General features: G+C 38.4%; 1 protein-coding gene across 1 annotated transcript in view; it reads right to left on the minus strand.

Moving 5' to 3' along the window:
• Window positions 1–850: 850 nt before the first annotated feature.
• HAO1 (hydroxyacid oxidase 1) overlaps window positions 851–16,330 on the minus strand; it is a 47,471-nt gene continuing 31,991 nt past the window's right edge. The window contains exons 4-8 of the mRNA XM_042930163.1: window positions 16,070–16,245; window positions 9,988–10,079; window positions 3,583–3,741; window positions 3,402–3,471; window positions 851–1,543 (exon numbers count right to left, since the gene is read on the minus strand). Of these exons, the coding sequence (XP_042786097.1) occupies window positions 1,473–1,543; window positions 3,402–3,471; window positions 3,583–3,741; window positions 9,988–10,079; window positions 16,070–16,245 (568 nt within the window). The 3' untranslated portion in view covers window positions 851–1,472. The remainder of the gene's footprint in view (window positions 1,544–3,401; window positions 3,472–3,582; window positions 3,742–9,987; window positions 10,080–16,069; window positions 16,246–16,330) is intronic.

Here is a 16,330-nt window from a genome sequence, read left to right on the forward strand (position 1 = left end):
CTAATCTGCCAATGCCAGGTTTCAGGAACAAATTTAAAAGTCACATGACCAGGGCTTCTAGAGCGCAAGGCCAGTACAGCTACACAGTACCTCCACACTCAGAAGGGGGCCTCACACTGGGGTTTAATGCTCTGTGGTTGTTGGATTCAAATTCTTAATAATTTTACCTTTGAGTTTGTGTCTTATAAGTAAAAGTCATTGGGACAATGAAACGTGTTAAGAGCTTGGAGCCTAGAATCACACAATGTCCCATCTCCTGCCATCTGCCCACCTCCCCTAAATGAGTCCTTGGCAGCTGGCTCACCCACCTGTCAGTGACAGTGCCACTGTCCACCTCTGGCTGAGTCCTGGGAACAGGCATCGGAGAGTCAGAACATATCACAGAGCAGTGTTCAGGCACCTGTGAGGGTCTACACTTGCTCTGTAAGTAACCTCGTACCCAAGGAAACAGGACATTAAATAGCAAATAAAGGATACCACGACAGGTTAAGAGAAAAACTGTGGAAGGAAAGAAAGGACATTTTCCTGCTTTTTGAGCAAGGGCATCACATTTTCATCTGGCATAATCCTCATAAATTATGCAACTGGCCCTGCTTATGACTCTAAGTGGAAAAGAAGCAAAAGAATAAAGAAGAGCTAGAAGGTATAAGAGAATTAGTGGGGGAACAGGGCAGTTACTAGGGTTCAGAGATTAAATGGTTGAATTTCATCTTGTTATGAATAGACCAGATACACTCTTTTCAAAAATGCTTTATTTTTTTCTGATTAAGAAGATATATAGATATAGATATAGATATAGATATAGATATAGATATAGATATAGATAGATATAGTTATATATGTCATAAAATATTCAGATACCTGCAGGCACTAAAGATGTGAACAGAAATCTACGTTCAAAGAAGTAGCATAAGTCAGGGTGTTAAAAAGTATCCAGAAAGTCACATATTCCCACCAGCTCGACCCAATTCTATCAAGGGCTACCTCCTCCGTGTTGGGAATCTAAATCTTCTGTTTCTCCTGGCATGGTCCAACCTTTTGAACCTGAGCTTACAACTTAAGAACCTGGCTTAAGGATATCTAAACACAATGCAAATTAATAAACAGTGAGATCATTATCTTTTTACCTCAGTGGTAGCTACCTCCAATTTTACCAAAGGATATCTTTTGTTTTTCAGCACTTTAGCCTGCCAGGGGATGACGTTGTCTAAGCACATTTTCAATGTTTTCTTTTTAACAGTTAATATATTTCCAGGATGCAAGTCCATTTCTTTCTAAAAGGTTCCTAGGACACCCATTGAAAAGTCAAAAGCAATGAGCTCAAAGGGGTTGCTATTTTGTTGGAGAAGAACGACACCCTTTGTATTGAAGTGGGGATTGCAGACTGTGGTCACCCTCTGCACAGTGTCTCTTTGTCAAGTAATACATGCCGGAAAAAAAAAATAATACAGATGGGAAAATATTGTGCACTGTCAGATCTTGGAAACGGCCAAAGGATTTTTCCTCACCAATGTCTTGTCGATGACTTTCACGTTCTGGCACCCTGAGAAAATAATGCATACATTTAATATGACATGAATGCAATAATAATCAGGCAGGTAATCGTTTTCCCAAGGAATGTAAAACTTGACAAATGTAAGGTTTATGATTCAAGGTAGGCTTGCCAAATCTTATGTGGCACGAGACCATTTTTATTACCTAAACAGTCCTTAACACAAAATGACTGGCACATATTTTTATTAACACAAAGAGTATATTCTTTCTGCCACATTTAATAGAGAGTCAGCGGCTGAAAGCTCTCTTTTAGGATATGTCTGCAGCAAATTAAAATGCAGAGTGAGGATTCACAGAATGGCATGCTGCTCACTGAGGCTGTGTCCACACAGGCTCAGCACAGTAGGAGTAGACCATTGATCTCAGGAATTCTATCCATGAGGACAATCTGGGTGACATGGATCACAGAAAAGGAAACTCTCATTACCTTTGGAAGTTGATCATTGGACTCAATGTCATTCTTTGCATTTCAAGGTCCATTCTGAGTCAGATTCAAAACAGCCACTAGTAATAAGGTGATTTTTTTTTAATTTTTTTTACTTATTTCTTCAGCAAATATTATTTAAGTGCCAGGAGCTGCTCTAAACACTGGGGATGCTGAATTGAATACAACAAAGATCCCTGTCTCATTCTTCTTGTATTCTACAGAGCTAAAGATAATACATGATGCAAATAATTTAAAAAGTAAATGAAACGATAGATGGTTTATAGAAGGTGATAGGTGCTGTGGGAGAAGAATGAAATAGTAACAGGGAAAGAAAACTGGAAGCTGAGCAGGTGGGTGGAGGATGGACTGCCATTTTACATAGGGTGGTCAGGATGTTGAGAAAAGGTGATCTAAGTTATGACTTGAAGGACGTGAGGCAGTTAGCCATGTAGACACCCGGGAACAGCATCTGGAAAGATGGAATGGTCACTGCAAAGGCCTTAAGGCTGAAACATGTCTGACATAGGGAACAGCAGGAGGTAAATGTGGCCTGGGCAGAATAAGCAAAGGTGACAGCAGGAGATGAGGTCAGAGGGGTGACAGAGGTCAAGCTACATAAAGGTCTTGTAGACCATTGTAAGGACTTTGGCATTTACACTGAGTAAATAAACCAAGAGCCATTGGAGGGTCCTTATCAGAACAGTGGCATGATCTGAATTAACGTGTAAAGAGATCATTCTGACTGCTGTGATCAGGGTGGGAGGGTGAGGTAGGCAAGGACAGACAGACAGACAGACCTGCAATATCAAGGGGACAGAGGGACTGATTAGAAAGAAACACAGAGAAACTCTTGTAATAGCAAGTGAGGTTAGGTTCTGACAACATTTTGCAGATAGAGGTCCTGTGGATGTGAGGGTGTGAGGGAAATGAGGAGTCAAAAATAACTCAAGGTTTTTGAAACAATGGTATTAACATAAACTGAGATCGGAGAGTCTGCAGGTTGAGTAGTTTCAATAGGAAAAGTTTGTAGTTTCATTTGGGACGGGTAGAGTTTGAGATGCCACTTAGACATCCCAGTGAAGGTGTTGACTAGCCAGTTAGATTTTTTGTTCACGTGTTATGAGATAAGGAAGAGTATAGTGTAGGCTTCACCCTTCAGGTACTCACACTCGCCAACATATCCCTGGTGAGACTGTCAAAGGTAGAGGCTTAGCGACTGTTGCTGGCTGTGTACACTGAGCACTTCCTCTGTTCAGAGGATTCTGCACTAGAGATGTAAACATGGAACCAACTTCAAATTTAATTACAGCCCAAATGAGTCCATCTTCTTCCCCCTCAAGTTTACTTCTCTCCACCAAGGAGCCTGGCCTAAAGCCCATAAGAAGAAAAGAAAGTTGAAAAGGAGAATGGCCAGTCTTACCACTCAGAGCCATTGCCAATCGGAATTCTTCCTTTAGGATCTCAAGGATGTCTTGAACACCTTTCTCTCCCTAAGCAAGTAAAAAGATACAGATCTTTCAGGTAAGTCAGTCTGACTTAATTCATGCATTTATGTCACTGTAGTTCTGTTTTATATATTTATTTCTTCATCCTCCAATTACCTGGGACGCCAAGCCCCAAATGATTGGCCTCCCCACAAACACAGCCTTGGCTCCCAGGGCTAGAGCTTTCAGGACATCGGTGCCTTTCCGAACACCCCCATCCAGGAAGACTTCCACCTTCCCTTCCACAGCCTCCACGATTTCTGGCAAGGCATCAATCTGTAGGGAGAAGTGGTCAATAATGTGACGGTATGCATGTCAAATTGTTACCCAACTCAATCTCCACAGCCATTGACCATCTGACAGGATTTAGCGTTAAGGAAGCTAAGCAGGTTTGGAATCAACACTAAAATTTTTCCCTCCTGAAAGAGTAGGGTGCAAATGTTAGTAAGTAAAAACCAACTAAATTTTCAGTTGAGTGGCTTATTTTTATTTCAAAATTGAACTTTTTTCAAATTTTTTTCAAATTTAAAGACCATGATTTAATAAAATATAAGCATAATTTTAATACATGTAATGACCTTTTATAGCTATGCTTTATAAAATGTATAAAAACAAATGAAATACTAGCTCATGTAAATTATTCTGTATATTATTTACCTGTTGAAAAGCAATTGTTAAAATTAATACTTAATTGTCCATGGAAGCAGTGGTACATAAAAATGCAAGCAGGGCTACTAATGAAAAACCTAGTCTCTGATTTCCTCATCCAATATATTTTGCATCTACCCATCTATTAGGGAACTCTCCATGAAAATATTTTTCTTGCTTTATTTTTTGTTTGTTTGTTTGTTTATTAATTTATTTTATTATTATTTTTTAATGCTAATTTACTTTTGAGAGAGAAAGAGAGATAGAATGCAAGTGGGGGAGGGGCACAGAGAGAGGGAGACAGAATCCCAAGCAGGCTCCAGGCTCCGAGCTGTCAGCACAGAGCCCAACACGGGGCTCGAACTCATGAACCATGAGATCATGACCTGAGCCGAAGTCGGACACTTAACCAACTGAGCCACCCAGTGCCCTTCTTTGCTTTAAAAGGACCAAGACCACATGCACCTTGAAGGTCCTCATCTGGATTGGCAATTGATGACGGACTTATATCAGCACCAAAGAACACAAGAGACTCATAGAGGTTGATCTGGTAGATGGCAATATTGTTCCTGATCCTTCACATCACTCTGAAACCACTCCATTTCCAAGGTAACTTTGCAGTGTTTCCTTCTAAAGGAAACAGAGTGCACTTGCCTGCTCCTTGACATTGGCCTTGGCCTTGCAACTTACTTTGGCCAATAACATGTGAGCAGAGGTGGCAGAGTGCCATTCCTGGACATAGACCTTAAACGACCTCATACATTTCAACTTTCTCTGGCACATGTGCCACTTGCCATGAGAGGAGAACCTCCTGGGCAATGCTTTCCCTTTCCTGGGGCCCCAGAATAGATATTCAGAATTCAGGAAGCAAAGCTAGCCCAGCTAAGCCCAGCTGGACATGAAATTTGGAGCACAGCCACCTAACCAGTACCAAGTCCAGATCAACAGCCTGCCCCCGCCCCCTTCCAGTTGACACAAAGTTTCATGGGAATAAATGACTGCAGATTTAAGTCGCTGAGTCTGGAATCTGTTGTCTCATAGTATTATGTGGTAATAGCTAATGCAGTTGGCTAATAGCCAATACAGTTAGTAGCTAATAGCTGATACAGTTGTCTATTTTTATGTAAATCTTTGCACTTGAGAATGCAAACAATTCACAAGGTGACCTGTAGGCCAAAATCTGTAGAAATAACCCACATTCATTCCAAAATATTTAAGTATAAAATTAAGTCCAATCCACATCTAAAATGCATGCTGAAGAAGCTACCATATGTTCGAGTGCAGTTTTCCTAGACATAATTGTACTGAAATCACTCAAAGGCTTTCCCACTTTTCCCCTGAAATTTTAGAGGCTAAACTTAAATAGAGTTTTATGTAAAGGGCTGAAGACCAAACCCGGCTACACATTTGGAGGAAGTGAAGGCAACTTTTGGCATGCAGCCCCTAAGTGTTTGGCAGGTAATGTGATTTTCCCCTTTTCCTTTTGGCTTTTCTGCCTTGCCAAACATGCTTTGGATCCATTTACATGTGCCCCTTTACCTATACATAGTCCTCCTTTTACAGTCAGGCAAGTTACATCAACATATAAATGCTACAATTTCCAAGAGATGATGCAAGCTATAATTAAGCGTATTTCCCCATTTGAAACCAAAACCAAAGAAAAATATTAGCTAGCTTGGGTTCAATACACATTTTCAAAGTCACGCAAATCAAGTCTGTTTACGTTATTTCCAATGCCCAACCTGGCCTAAAAGGAAACTAATAAGGATACTTAAAATGTGAATTCTGGGCTGTATAACGGAACCCAGATTGGTGTTTTGTGTGTCTGTGGACAAGGATGTTCTATCCACTGCTGAGTTTTTCTGTCTTCCCCCTTTTTTCTTTCAGTAGCTACAGTTCTGCTGGGTATATATTTCAGAGAATAATTCTGATCAGAGGAGATTAAATAAATAAATACAGTAGACAAATCCACTATTTTATGACTGTTATGTTTCCTTTTTTCAGCTTATTACACATCTCAGAGACCATTCATTTTGGCTTTTCTTTCCTTAGTGGTTCTTTAGACAACTAATTGTGGGCTCACCTCTGGTGGGGTTAATCTAAGGGAAAATGTGGTAAAATCCCAATATACTTGCTAACTCATCCATCCATTCACTGGCTTACGAAACACTTTATTGAGGACATGCTTTATTCAAACCAGTATGCAGACGGTCTAAGGGAGCCAAAAAGAATCCCACAGGGTTGTGACTCGCAATGAAACTTTTTCCCATTCTTGCCGACGTCACACTTTTCCAGGATGTTCCCTGTCCCACAAAACTTCTACTCACAGGGAGCGCTCACCTTTCTATCTTCCCACAGCATCCATCAATATACTTCTGATGGCTGACGTTTGGGGCATGGAACCCTTTAAAGGTCTCAAACCAAAGCAATTGAACACAGACAAAGCATATAAAATCAGAGCTGATTTAGTTAAAAGCAAAAGAGCCAGAGTTCACATTACTGTCTGGAAATATTCCTCTGACCCTATACCCCACTCCACTCATCATGCATCATACCAGGACGCCCTGGGTGGGGTTTCTACTAAGCGTGTTTAGGAAATCACTGGTTCCTATAGGCTTAACTATTTACTATCGCAAGAATGCCTGCAATTATTTTCCTCCCTAACTTCATTTCCTTGCAATGTGACATTTCTACTCCTCCCATCATGAGGAGGGGGGCGGTGGGCATGGGGATAGGAGAGTCTATTTTCCCATCCCTTGCGTCTGAACTACCCTTGTGACCTACTTTTATCGATGGAATGTAGAGAGAATAGAATGGAGAGAAGCTACAATGTGCCTATTCTAAGCTTCAGTCTGAAGAGGCCTTACATGTCTGCAATTACCCTCTAGGAAACCTGTCATCTTGTGAGAACCAACCTACCTAATGTGAGACAATGCAGAGCTGTCCCTACTGAGGCCACCCCACCCCAGCCTGTCCTAGTCAACCCAGCAGCTGACCACGTGCATATGAGTGAGCCCAGCCGAGACCAGAAAGACCTCCTAGCCAATCTCAGCCCAAATTTCCAACTCACAAAATTGTGACATGAAGGAACAGCTATTGAATTTTGGCCAGTAACTTTCCAAGTGGTTTGTTACACGGCAAAGGCTAACTGATACATCAGCATATCTCAAAGGTAGAATTACATGGATCCCTTTAAAAAATATATATATATATCTCGGATCTCATAGAATGTGCTCAAGGACTCAATTTTGGAAACACTTGACTTAACAACCCAAATATTATTTTATGAAAATTTTTTGTAGACGAACATTTTCACAAAAAAAGAGTGTCATATATATATATATATATATATATATATATATATATATATATATATATATATGTATGCGGAGCCCAACTCAGGGATTGATCTCCCAGCTGTGAGATCAAGACCTCAGCTGAAATCAAGTGTTGGACTCTTAACCAACTGAGCCACATAGGCGACCCAAGAATATTTTTAAGCTTAAGGTAGTTTAGGTCCAGTTAGCATCAAAACAAAAATGAAAAATTGAAAAAAATGCTTCTAGAATTCAAAGACTCCAGAGAATCTGTTCTTGGACCCCAGTTTGAGATATTCCAGTACAATGGGTTTTGAAAATTGATTTGATGCTGTCATTTTGATCTCTAATTACTTCAAAAGGAAGAGCAATCTTTTTTTTTTTCTTTCTTTTCTTTTTTCTTTTTCTTTTTTTTTTGAGTGAGCTCTACAGCCAATGTATGGCTTGAATTAATGACCGCAAGATCAAGAGTCACATTGTCTATCAACTGAGCCAGCCAGGTGCCCCTCTTCAAGAGTGATATTGGCCACATTATTACCTTGAGTGTAAGGACATTGGCCTAAACTTAATTTGTAACTATTTGCTCTTCATCTCAAAACCTACACACTGAGGGAAAAACATCTTCAGTGTAAGCTGAATCTAATCTCACATTTCTCTCACCACCATGGGCCTTAAATTTGCTCTAAAGTATGAGGCAAAAGTCAAGCAAGCATCTCCTCTCTTGCACACAGCATGTGAAGGGGAGTGTCATTGTTTTTTTTAAAAGTCTCAGAGACCACAGCTCAAAAAGCCCTTTTAGATAAGTTTCCATATCCCCTCAGCCAGAGGGAAATAAACCACACCATTTAGATATTTTCCCCTTAAAATCTAGTTAGATTTGATTTCAGTAGATTTAGATTTTATTTTTAGAAAACAAACTTAATTTGGCCTGCACACTAAGTCTATGTCTTCATACACAAGAGAGGCATAAATCTGCAAAAGAGCCTTGAGCTGTGACCAGGTTCTCCTCCCTGCCCAGAGGGGGTCTTCATTCTCCACCTCCCTTTCCCTGCAGGCAACATTTAAGAAGACTGGTCTCTATAAGTAAAGCTGAATTAGAAAGGACTGAAAACTTCCAGTTTTGTGATTTGATTCTTGACTCTGTGATCCTACAGTGTGCAAATATGAGTTCATTCCTACCATTGATGCTTTAGGAAAAATGGAGTACAAACATGGACGACATCCAGTATTCCCCTGTCATCATTTAGTCTGTCCCAAGACCCACACAACTAGTCTATGGACTTATCTAAATCTCCCTGATAGTTCAGTGAAGAGTAATCCATTACTACTTAACTAAATTATTTCTCCTACTGTACTTCCAGTTGTTTGAGTAAATTCACTGGTCATCCTAATTAAAGCCATCCATATAATAACCATGACTGAGTGATTCTGATAACAGGGGTCAAATGCTTTTGGCCCTCTTGGGACTAACTGCTCTCCTTCACAGTTTTAACTCAGTCCCACAGCTTTCAAGCCAATTTGGTTTACTTTATTTATTTATTTATTTATTTATTTGAGAAAGAGGGCACAAGTGAGTAAGGGGCAGAGAAAGAGGGAGAGAGAATCCCATGAGGGACAGAGAGAGATGGAGAGAGAGAAGTGGGGCTCACCCAAAGCGGGGCTCGTGTTCACCCAAACAGGGTTCGTGTTCATCTGAAGTGGGGTTCAAACTCAGGAATCCGTGAGATCATGACCTGAGCCGAAGTCAGATGCTTAACAACTGAACCACCCCAGGGTCCCTGGTTTACTTTATGTCTACATTCTGGATTCTGATTTGCCTGGCACAGTTTGTACAGTGTATTAAAAAAATCATAGATGCATACTGGAATCTCATGGGTAGCTTTAAAAAATACTGGTGCCTATGCCCCCTGTCCCCAGATATTCTGATAAATTGATGTATTATGCAGCTTGTGCATCAGGAGTCTTTGAAGTTCCCCAGGTGATTCTAATATGCAGCCAAGGTCATGCACAGCTCAAGCAAAGTAGCCCATTTGCAGCTGACCTCTCACCTGGGCTGTAGAATTTCTATTCCTTTCCCCACCCACCCAACCTCTCTCTGTAGCTGTTCAACTCCCACAGTCACAGGAAATTTCAGTCTTTCCTTCCTCCTGACCACTTATACCAATGATGTCAAACTCCACCCAAGTCTTTTATAATTACAATGAGTCTGTTAGCTCCTCTTAACTCTCAGGACATAACCATTTCTCTTATACTCTAATTTACGTTATACCTCTCAGTGTACCTATGAATACAAGGATAATCCCTGCCCACAAATGACTTATTTTTTAATGATGACTTTTAAAAGTTTACAAATAACTGTACTGGACTAATTAATGATCAAATTTAGGTAGTTATATGCCACTACATTTAAAATCAAAGATCTCATATATTCACACATATTTTACCTTGAGTATTCACACACACACAATACACAGGGTAGAGGTAAATACAGAGATACCCCAAACTGTGATAGAAATGAAACCTCCAAAGGGAAATCTCAGCATTTGCTGAAACTCACGGTGGCTGGCACCCCATCAAGTTGTCGAGCCCCATGATTCGACACCAAGATCCCATCCAAACCATGTTTAACTGCCTCCCTGGCATCATCACCTAGAAAGAGAAAGACAGCCATTGTATATGAAAAGGCAATTTAACAGAAGACATGGGTTTAGAAATTGAAAGGTCCCAGTCAAAGGGAGGCTGACCTCATACCTTGCTCAGAATCTTTAGCATAGGAATACACCAAGGGTTAGGTCTAGAATAGTAGTGATAGTTTCCTTGACCAAAGTGTTAGCATTGACAACAATTTAATGATGGCATAAAATTTTCAGTAGATATCAAATTGATATGCAGTTAAAATTTATTTAGTCTCACAAGGAAGTACTCCTACTAAGCATTTTTATTATTATTAATGAGATAATACCATTTAGTGTTTAGCAGAATTACCCCTTTGCAATTTGCATAGCATAAAAGAATACATCAGTGGAAAGCACCTTAAGTGTAACAGAAAAGGGACAAATCTATTCCAAAAACATTGTTTAATACAAAGTTATGTCTTCAATAATTATCTTAAGTTGTATTGTTCTATAATTAAATGTATTTCACCCATTGAAGTATATGAAAATGTACAAAAATTAAAATTATATGCTGTCTCTAATCATGCTTCAAAATATATCAACTTCTGAAAATACAGTTTTAAAATAGATTAACATTCTCTCAAATCAATTCCCAGCACACTTTTTATATTTTATATTTCAAACTATTGTTTTCAGCATGCTCCCAATAAAAACACATTTGCTAACAGAATCAGGCAAATGACACTAATACTCAAATTTAACACTCAGAAATAGTTGGCCTAAGATTGTAGTGAAAAGCATATTTAGGAAATGTAACCAAATGGATACCAAACATTGTATACATTCATAAATCCAGCAATGGAGATCAAGGGCAGACCTGACCAAGAATAATGAAAAAAGATTCATAAGAGAATCTGTAATTCTGACCTTTTTTAAACTGTATGCTAAACCATCATTTTCGAACCTGTGTTTTATTGAGTGCTAGTTTTTAAGTATATCCATTTAAATAAATGATGCTAGTATTATTTCTCTTCTAAAACTATATGTACATGAAAATGTTAAACTCATGGTTCATGGACTGAATGTTTGAATCCCTCCAAAGTCTGTATGTTGAAACCTTAACCTCCAATGTGATAGTATCTAGAGATGGTGCTTTTGGAAAGTGATTAAAGTTAGATGAGTTCATGAGAGTGGGGCTTTCATGAGGGTATTGGTGCCCTTATAAGAAAAGATCAGAGAACTTACTTGCCCACCCAATCTCCACTCATAACAATGAACACGTCATGTGAGCACACAGTGGAACTTTACTGTTAACTAGGGGCTACTGGACTGTGAGCTCCTTAAGTGTCAGAGCCGAGAACAGCATCATGTCATATTGTCAATGTTTTCCACCCATAGGTTGTCCCAGCCATTCATTCATTTCTTTAGAAAGGATGGAGCTACCATGTGAAGTGGCCCATTGTTGCACAAGCGATGAGGGAGGACAGGATGGCTGGCTTCTGTAAGAGCTTCACAAGCAGAACTCTCATGAATCTCCTGGCTTTCTTCTCCGCTTCTCATCTTCCATCTCTGTCACACTTGCAGACTAGACCCTGGGTGCCTCTCAGACAATCATTACAGAATCTCCTGTCTCCTCCAGGGCTTCCTCTGGGCCTATCATGAGGGGGAGTTTTCTTTGCATTTCCTCCTATAAACACGTTCCCTTACATTTTGTGTCTCTCATAAATCTCTTGAAGTTTCTCTGTTGTGTGTGTCCCTTATCTTTTATTCCTCTGCTGTCATAAGACTTATGCAGTTTTGTATGTCTCTACTTTATTTTCAGTGGCTTAATGGGTTTGATGAGAGGGTACATATCTGCTCAGTCCATTATTTGGAACCAGAAACCCAATATATTATCATTTAAACTCTGTTCGGGTAAATGGTTCTTTAAAAATATGGCCTTAATACAATGTAAAGTGTATGTGGGATTGGGGAGGTTTGCTTTGGTTATCTAATTGTGTGCATGATACCAAACATCAAAAGTAAAAAAAAAAAAAAAATCAAAATACATGTAGTTACAACCTATGTTCTCAGAAACTGAATATTATCAGTAAACCGATCCTATACAATATGAAAAAAAAAATGATTAACTGCTTAGGGTTAGTAGTTAGACCACCTGAATTTGAATTTGGATCTGCTACTTGCCTGCTACATAAGTGGCAAGCTTCTTAACCTCTCTGTGCATCAGGGTTCCTAAGTCATAAAATAGGGATAGTAATTCACATAAGATTGGCTTGTGAATTAAAGTAGTTGAATGAGTGTTTAGAAAGTGCCTGACACATGTTGAGGACTCAAATATTAACTGTTACTATTAATTTCATCTGATGGTGCAGGAAGTATAAACTCAGATGAGTAAGTGGAGGAAAATTCGTTTGCTGGATGCCTTTGGCAAGTCTGTTTGAGTTTTGTTTATAACAATAAATTTTCATCCTGGTCAGGATTATGATTATAAAGAGCCTTTCATTTGAAGTAAGCACTGCTTAAGTAACAGTTTGTTATCTCCTATCATTTCAAGTGGTTTTCCAGGTTCTTCTAGGCAGTGCTGGGAATGTAGGGGGAAATGATAGAATGGTTTACTCAGAAGATAAGATCCTGAGTATCTGGAGAAGCAAAGTAAGAATAATTTATGACCAGATATGAACCCCTTTCATTAACTGCTTATGAAGCCTTGTCCAAAGTTTCACATTTTATTTTAATCCAGAGAGAAAAACAATGTTGCCTTAATAGGAGGGTGAAAATGTTCTGGCTTTGCAAAAAGTTCATGAATTTTTGGTATTTCCATTAATCCTTAACGTTTACTGCTATGGCATTCCACATATGTTAATTTGCCAGTTAATACATTAATTGATTGACAAATGCAATAGTCAATGGGGAATAGCACTGTTTGCTATCTTCTTGATATATTATTTTTATATTTAATTAAGTACTCAAGATTTACCCTCAAGCTCATGGAGTTTTTGACTCAGGACTCTGCTATCTCATAGGAATTTAGTAACTAAATCCTAGTTGCATGGCAGCAGTTTTGAGCACAATCTAGAAACTCTGAATAGCTTTGAGAGTGTTGCAAAAAAAAACGTGTATAGGAAAAGAGCTAGTTACAGTTTTGAGAAACAAAAAAGCCACTATGGAAATATCACAGAAAAGTTTAATTTTTTTTTTTATTTTAAAACAACTCTGAAAAGCATTATGCCTTTGCTCATAAAGCCATTTGTTTATTAGCATGAGTTTTGGTGAAGACCAAATCCTGTCTCAAATACATGTTTAGAGTTTGTATTGAAGTTTTCCAAGGGCAGAGTTTAACCACAGCAAGAGATTACATCTTGCACTTTAATTTGCGTTCATTAAGATGCAATTCTTAAAATGGTGGTAAGGGGGGAATTTTCACTGAGATCTTTCCACCATATGTGAATTCATGCTCCCGCAAACATCATCTATACCTTTTTCATCAAAAGAAAACGAAAGAGGATGGGTGATGCTTAGTCTATCCATGTGACTTCTGGAAGAAGATCCGTGAAACAGAATTGGATTTCCCAGAACTGCCCCCCTCACCCGCCCCCATCAAGATTGAGCTTTTGCACTACTTGATGCAGTTGTTGTCATGGAGACAATTCTTGTTTGTTAAATAAATGAAACAAATAGTCACAGAGAAACTAGACAATGTAAACTGTACATTTGTAAATAAGCTATTTCCTTTGAAATGCCAAATGCTCCATCTCTCTCTTGCTTTTTGAGGTCTCTCTAATTATATAGACTCATAGTTTTCACTGAGGATTTTAGTCAATAAACATTTGGGCTATCTACTATGTGTAAAACATTATGAAATATGTGGAAACAAATGATATGATTCACATGGATGAGAATAAAAGAGAAGTGACGGTGAGGGTGGTGGTCCTAGGTAAGATGACCACAGAAGGAAGTTCTAGAAGCCAGAGTATTTTTCAACATAACACATGATAGTAAAGTCTAATTAAATAGACATACATCATATCCTAGAGGACAGAGTTGGAGAAAATGATATATATTGGGAATCCTAAATTGAAAAGCTTGTTTAAAATGTAAATAACCTCATTCTTATATATGTTCTCTATTAGACAAATATGGGACTATACTAAGACTTCATTCTTCTTTGTGTTTTAAGCCCTTTGCCCTGGGCCACACTTGTGATGAGAATGAATTAAATACTTGGAACTACATTAATTTTCTAATTCAATTCCACCTTCTCAGTTTCCTGAGGTCAGCCACAATCATCTCTTGCCCAGGCAACAAGTTTCTTAAGTGTCTCCCTCACCACAATTTTGCCACCTCCATCCATCAGGTCCATGATACAATGCTGGATTTTTCTAAGATACTAATCTGATGAGGTTGCTTCCCTGATTAAGAATCTCAGTGGTTCTCAAATATGTTTTATAAATTGTTACTCAGAACTGCTTTATTTTGCTATTATTTCAGTCTGAGTCTTTTGATATTGTGGCAAAACTCAAACATTATCTGTCATTCTAAAATGAAACTCCCTAACCTGCTTTTATAAGTGTCCATGCCCTATTTGAAACCCCACCCTAATACCACATAGATTTCTATCTCAGCACTTGTAACATCTTATTGCCCCCAAATTCTTGTTTTTATGTCTGTCTCCTACAAGAATGGGCTCTCCTCTTGGCCAAAGACCTCAAATTACTATCATTTTTAACTTCAGCACACAATAACCATGATGCATATTTACAAAATGAATGCCTTCGTGAGTGAGTAACTGAATAGATGCATGAATGAATGGGGCAGAACCTTTGGGTTAATATTCTATAGTATCTACAGTTGAATGTAAGTATAGGAAGTAGTGCTAACAACTATCATGGATGACAACATGTATGCCAGTTAAGTAAGTGAAACTGTTGTTTAAAGATGTCTATAACACTAGGAACTATTCTTTGAAGTGGAATCCACAGAAATTTTGAACTAGTACAATGATCAACAGGAAAGAATGTAACAATATTTTTGAAAAGCACAAATGAAGATAGGTCTGGATTCAAATGTATTTCCACTATTTTAAAGCTTTGCTGGACCCATTCTTTTACTTTTATTAACTTTATTTCTGCACACTTAAGATTATATAGATAAAGCCAAGGGCAAGTCTACAGCTTTATAAATAGGGGCCATGTGACTCACATATTCAAGTAAATATGATGAAAATGTTTTGATTAGAAGTTGTTGAAAAAAAAAAAAAAGAAGTTGTTGTTGACCCTGAGATAAGTTAATAGAATATCTCATCTCAGAGCCACTTACTTAAACATTCACATTTAAATAATAAGGTCTTGGCAGTTTTCTATATAATTAACTAAAAAAAATGTTTTCAAAGGCAGGAAAACATTTCTGTGGGAGAATACATTTATACTTATACTCCAAATTATCCAAGTCATTGGTACTTCCCTGTGGGATTTGAATACATGTGGATACTGGAGAAGCAGTCAGTTTTCTTAATAATCATGGCTTGATATTTGAGGATTTTAATGTTGTAGTCAACCATTCTTCATGTGGGATTCACCACACTCAAAAATCAGTCCTAGTCATTGGTACTTGCAAGGAACAGGAGAAAAATAGAAAAGGCTCTTAAAACAGGTCTGGCTGTCATAATATCATCTTTGGGTTTCTTCTTGGTCTAGAAGCAGCTTGTTGTAGCTTTTAGCCAAAACAATGAACTCAAGACATTTTGCCTAGACCTTGTCAAGCTCCATGATTTAGTGATGGCTCCAAGATAAGGCAACGGAAACCCAACACTTTAAAAAAGGTTAACTTCTTACTTCATGAGAGACAAGGTCTTCAGTGTATTACCTAAGAATGAGGAAATATTTACTCACAAACAACAATATGGAGAATTGAGAGATGGAATGTCTCCTTAGATTTCCACATTAATTTTTCCTGGTTATTTTCTCTTAAAAATATCATGATCATATCTACAAAGAATCATGAGAACAGTATGAGAAAAACACAAACCTCTCAAAATGCCTTTTGCAACGATTGGCAGTGATGTCAGCCCCCTCAGCCATTTAATATCCTCCCAGCTGATGGATGGGTCTATTGCTTTAGTTACGTATGTAGCAAGTCCACTGTTGTCTCCAAAATTTTCCTTTGGAGAAAAGGCTAAATCATTGGTTTCAAAATTTTTCATTCTGAAATAAAGATACATAAAATGAGAATTTCCCAGAGTTAGAGATAATTTTACAAAGACTCATTCAATGAAAAATGAAATGTCAG

Source organism: Panthera leo, chromosome A3 (genome assembly GCF_018350215.1).
Source record: "Panthera leo isolate Ple1 chromosome A3, P.leo_Ple1_pat1.1, whole genome shotgun sequence".
NCBI classification, from domain to species: domain Eukaryota; kingdom Metazoa; phylum Chordata; class Mammalia; order Carnivora; family Felidae; genus Panthera; species Panthera leo.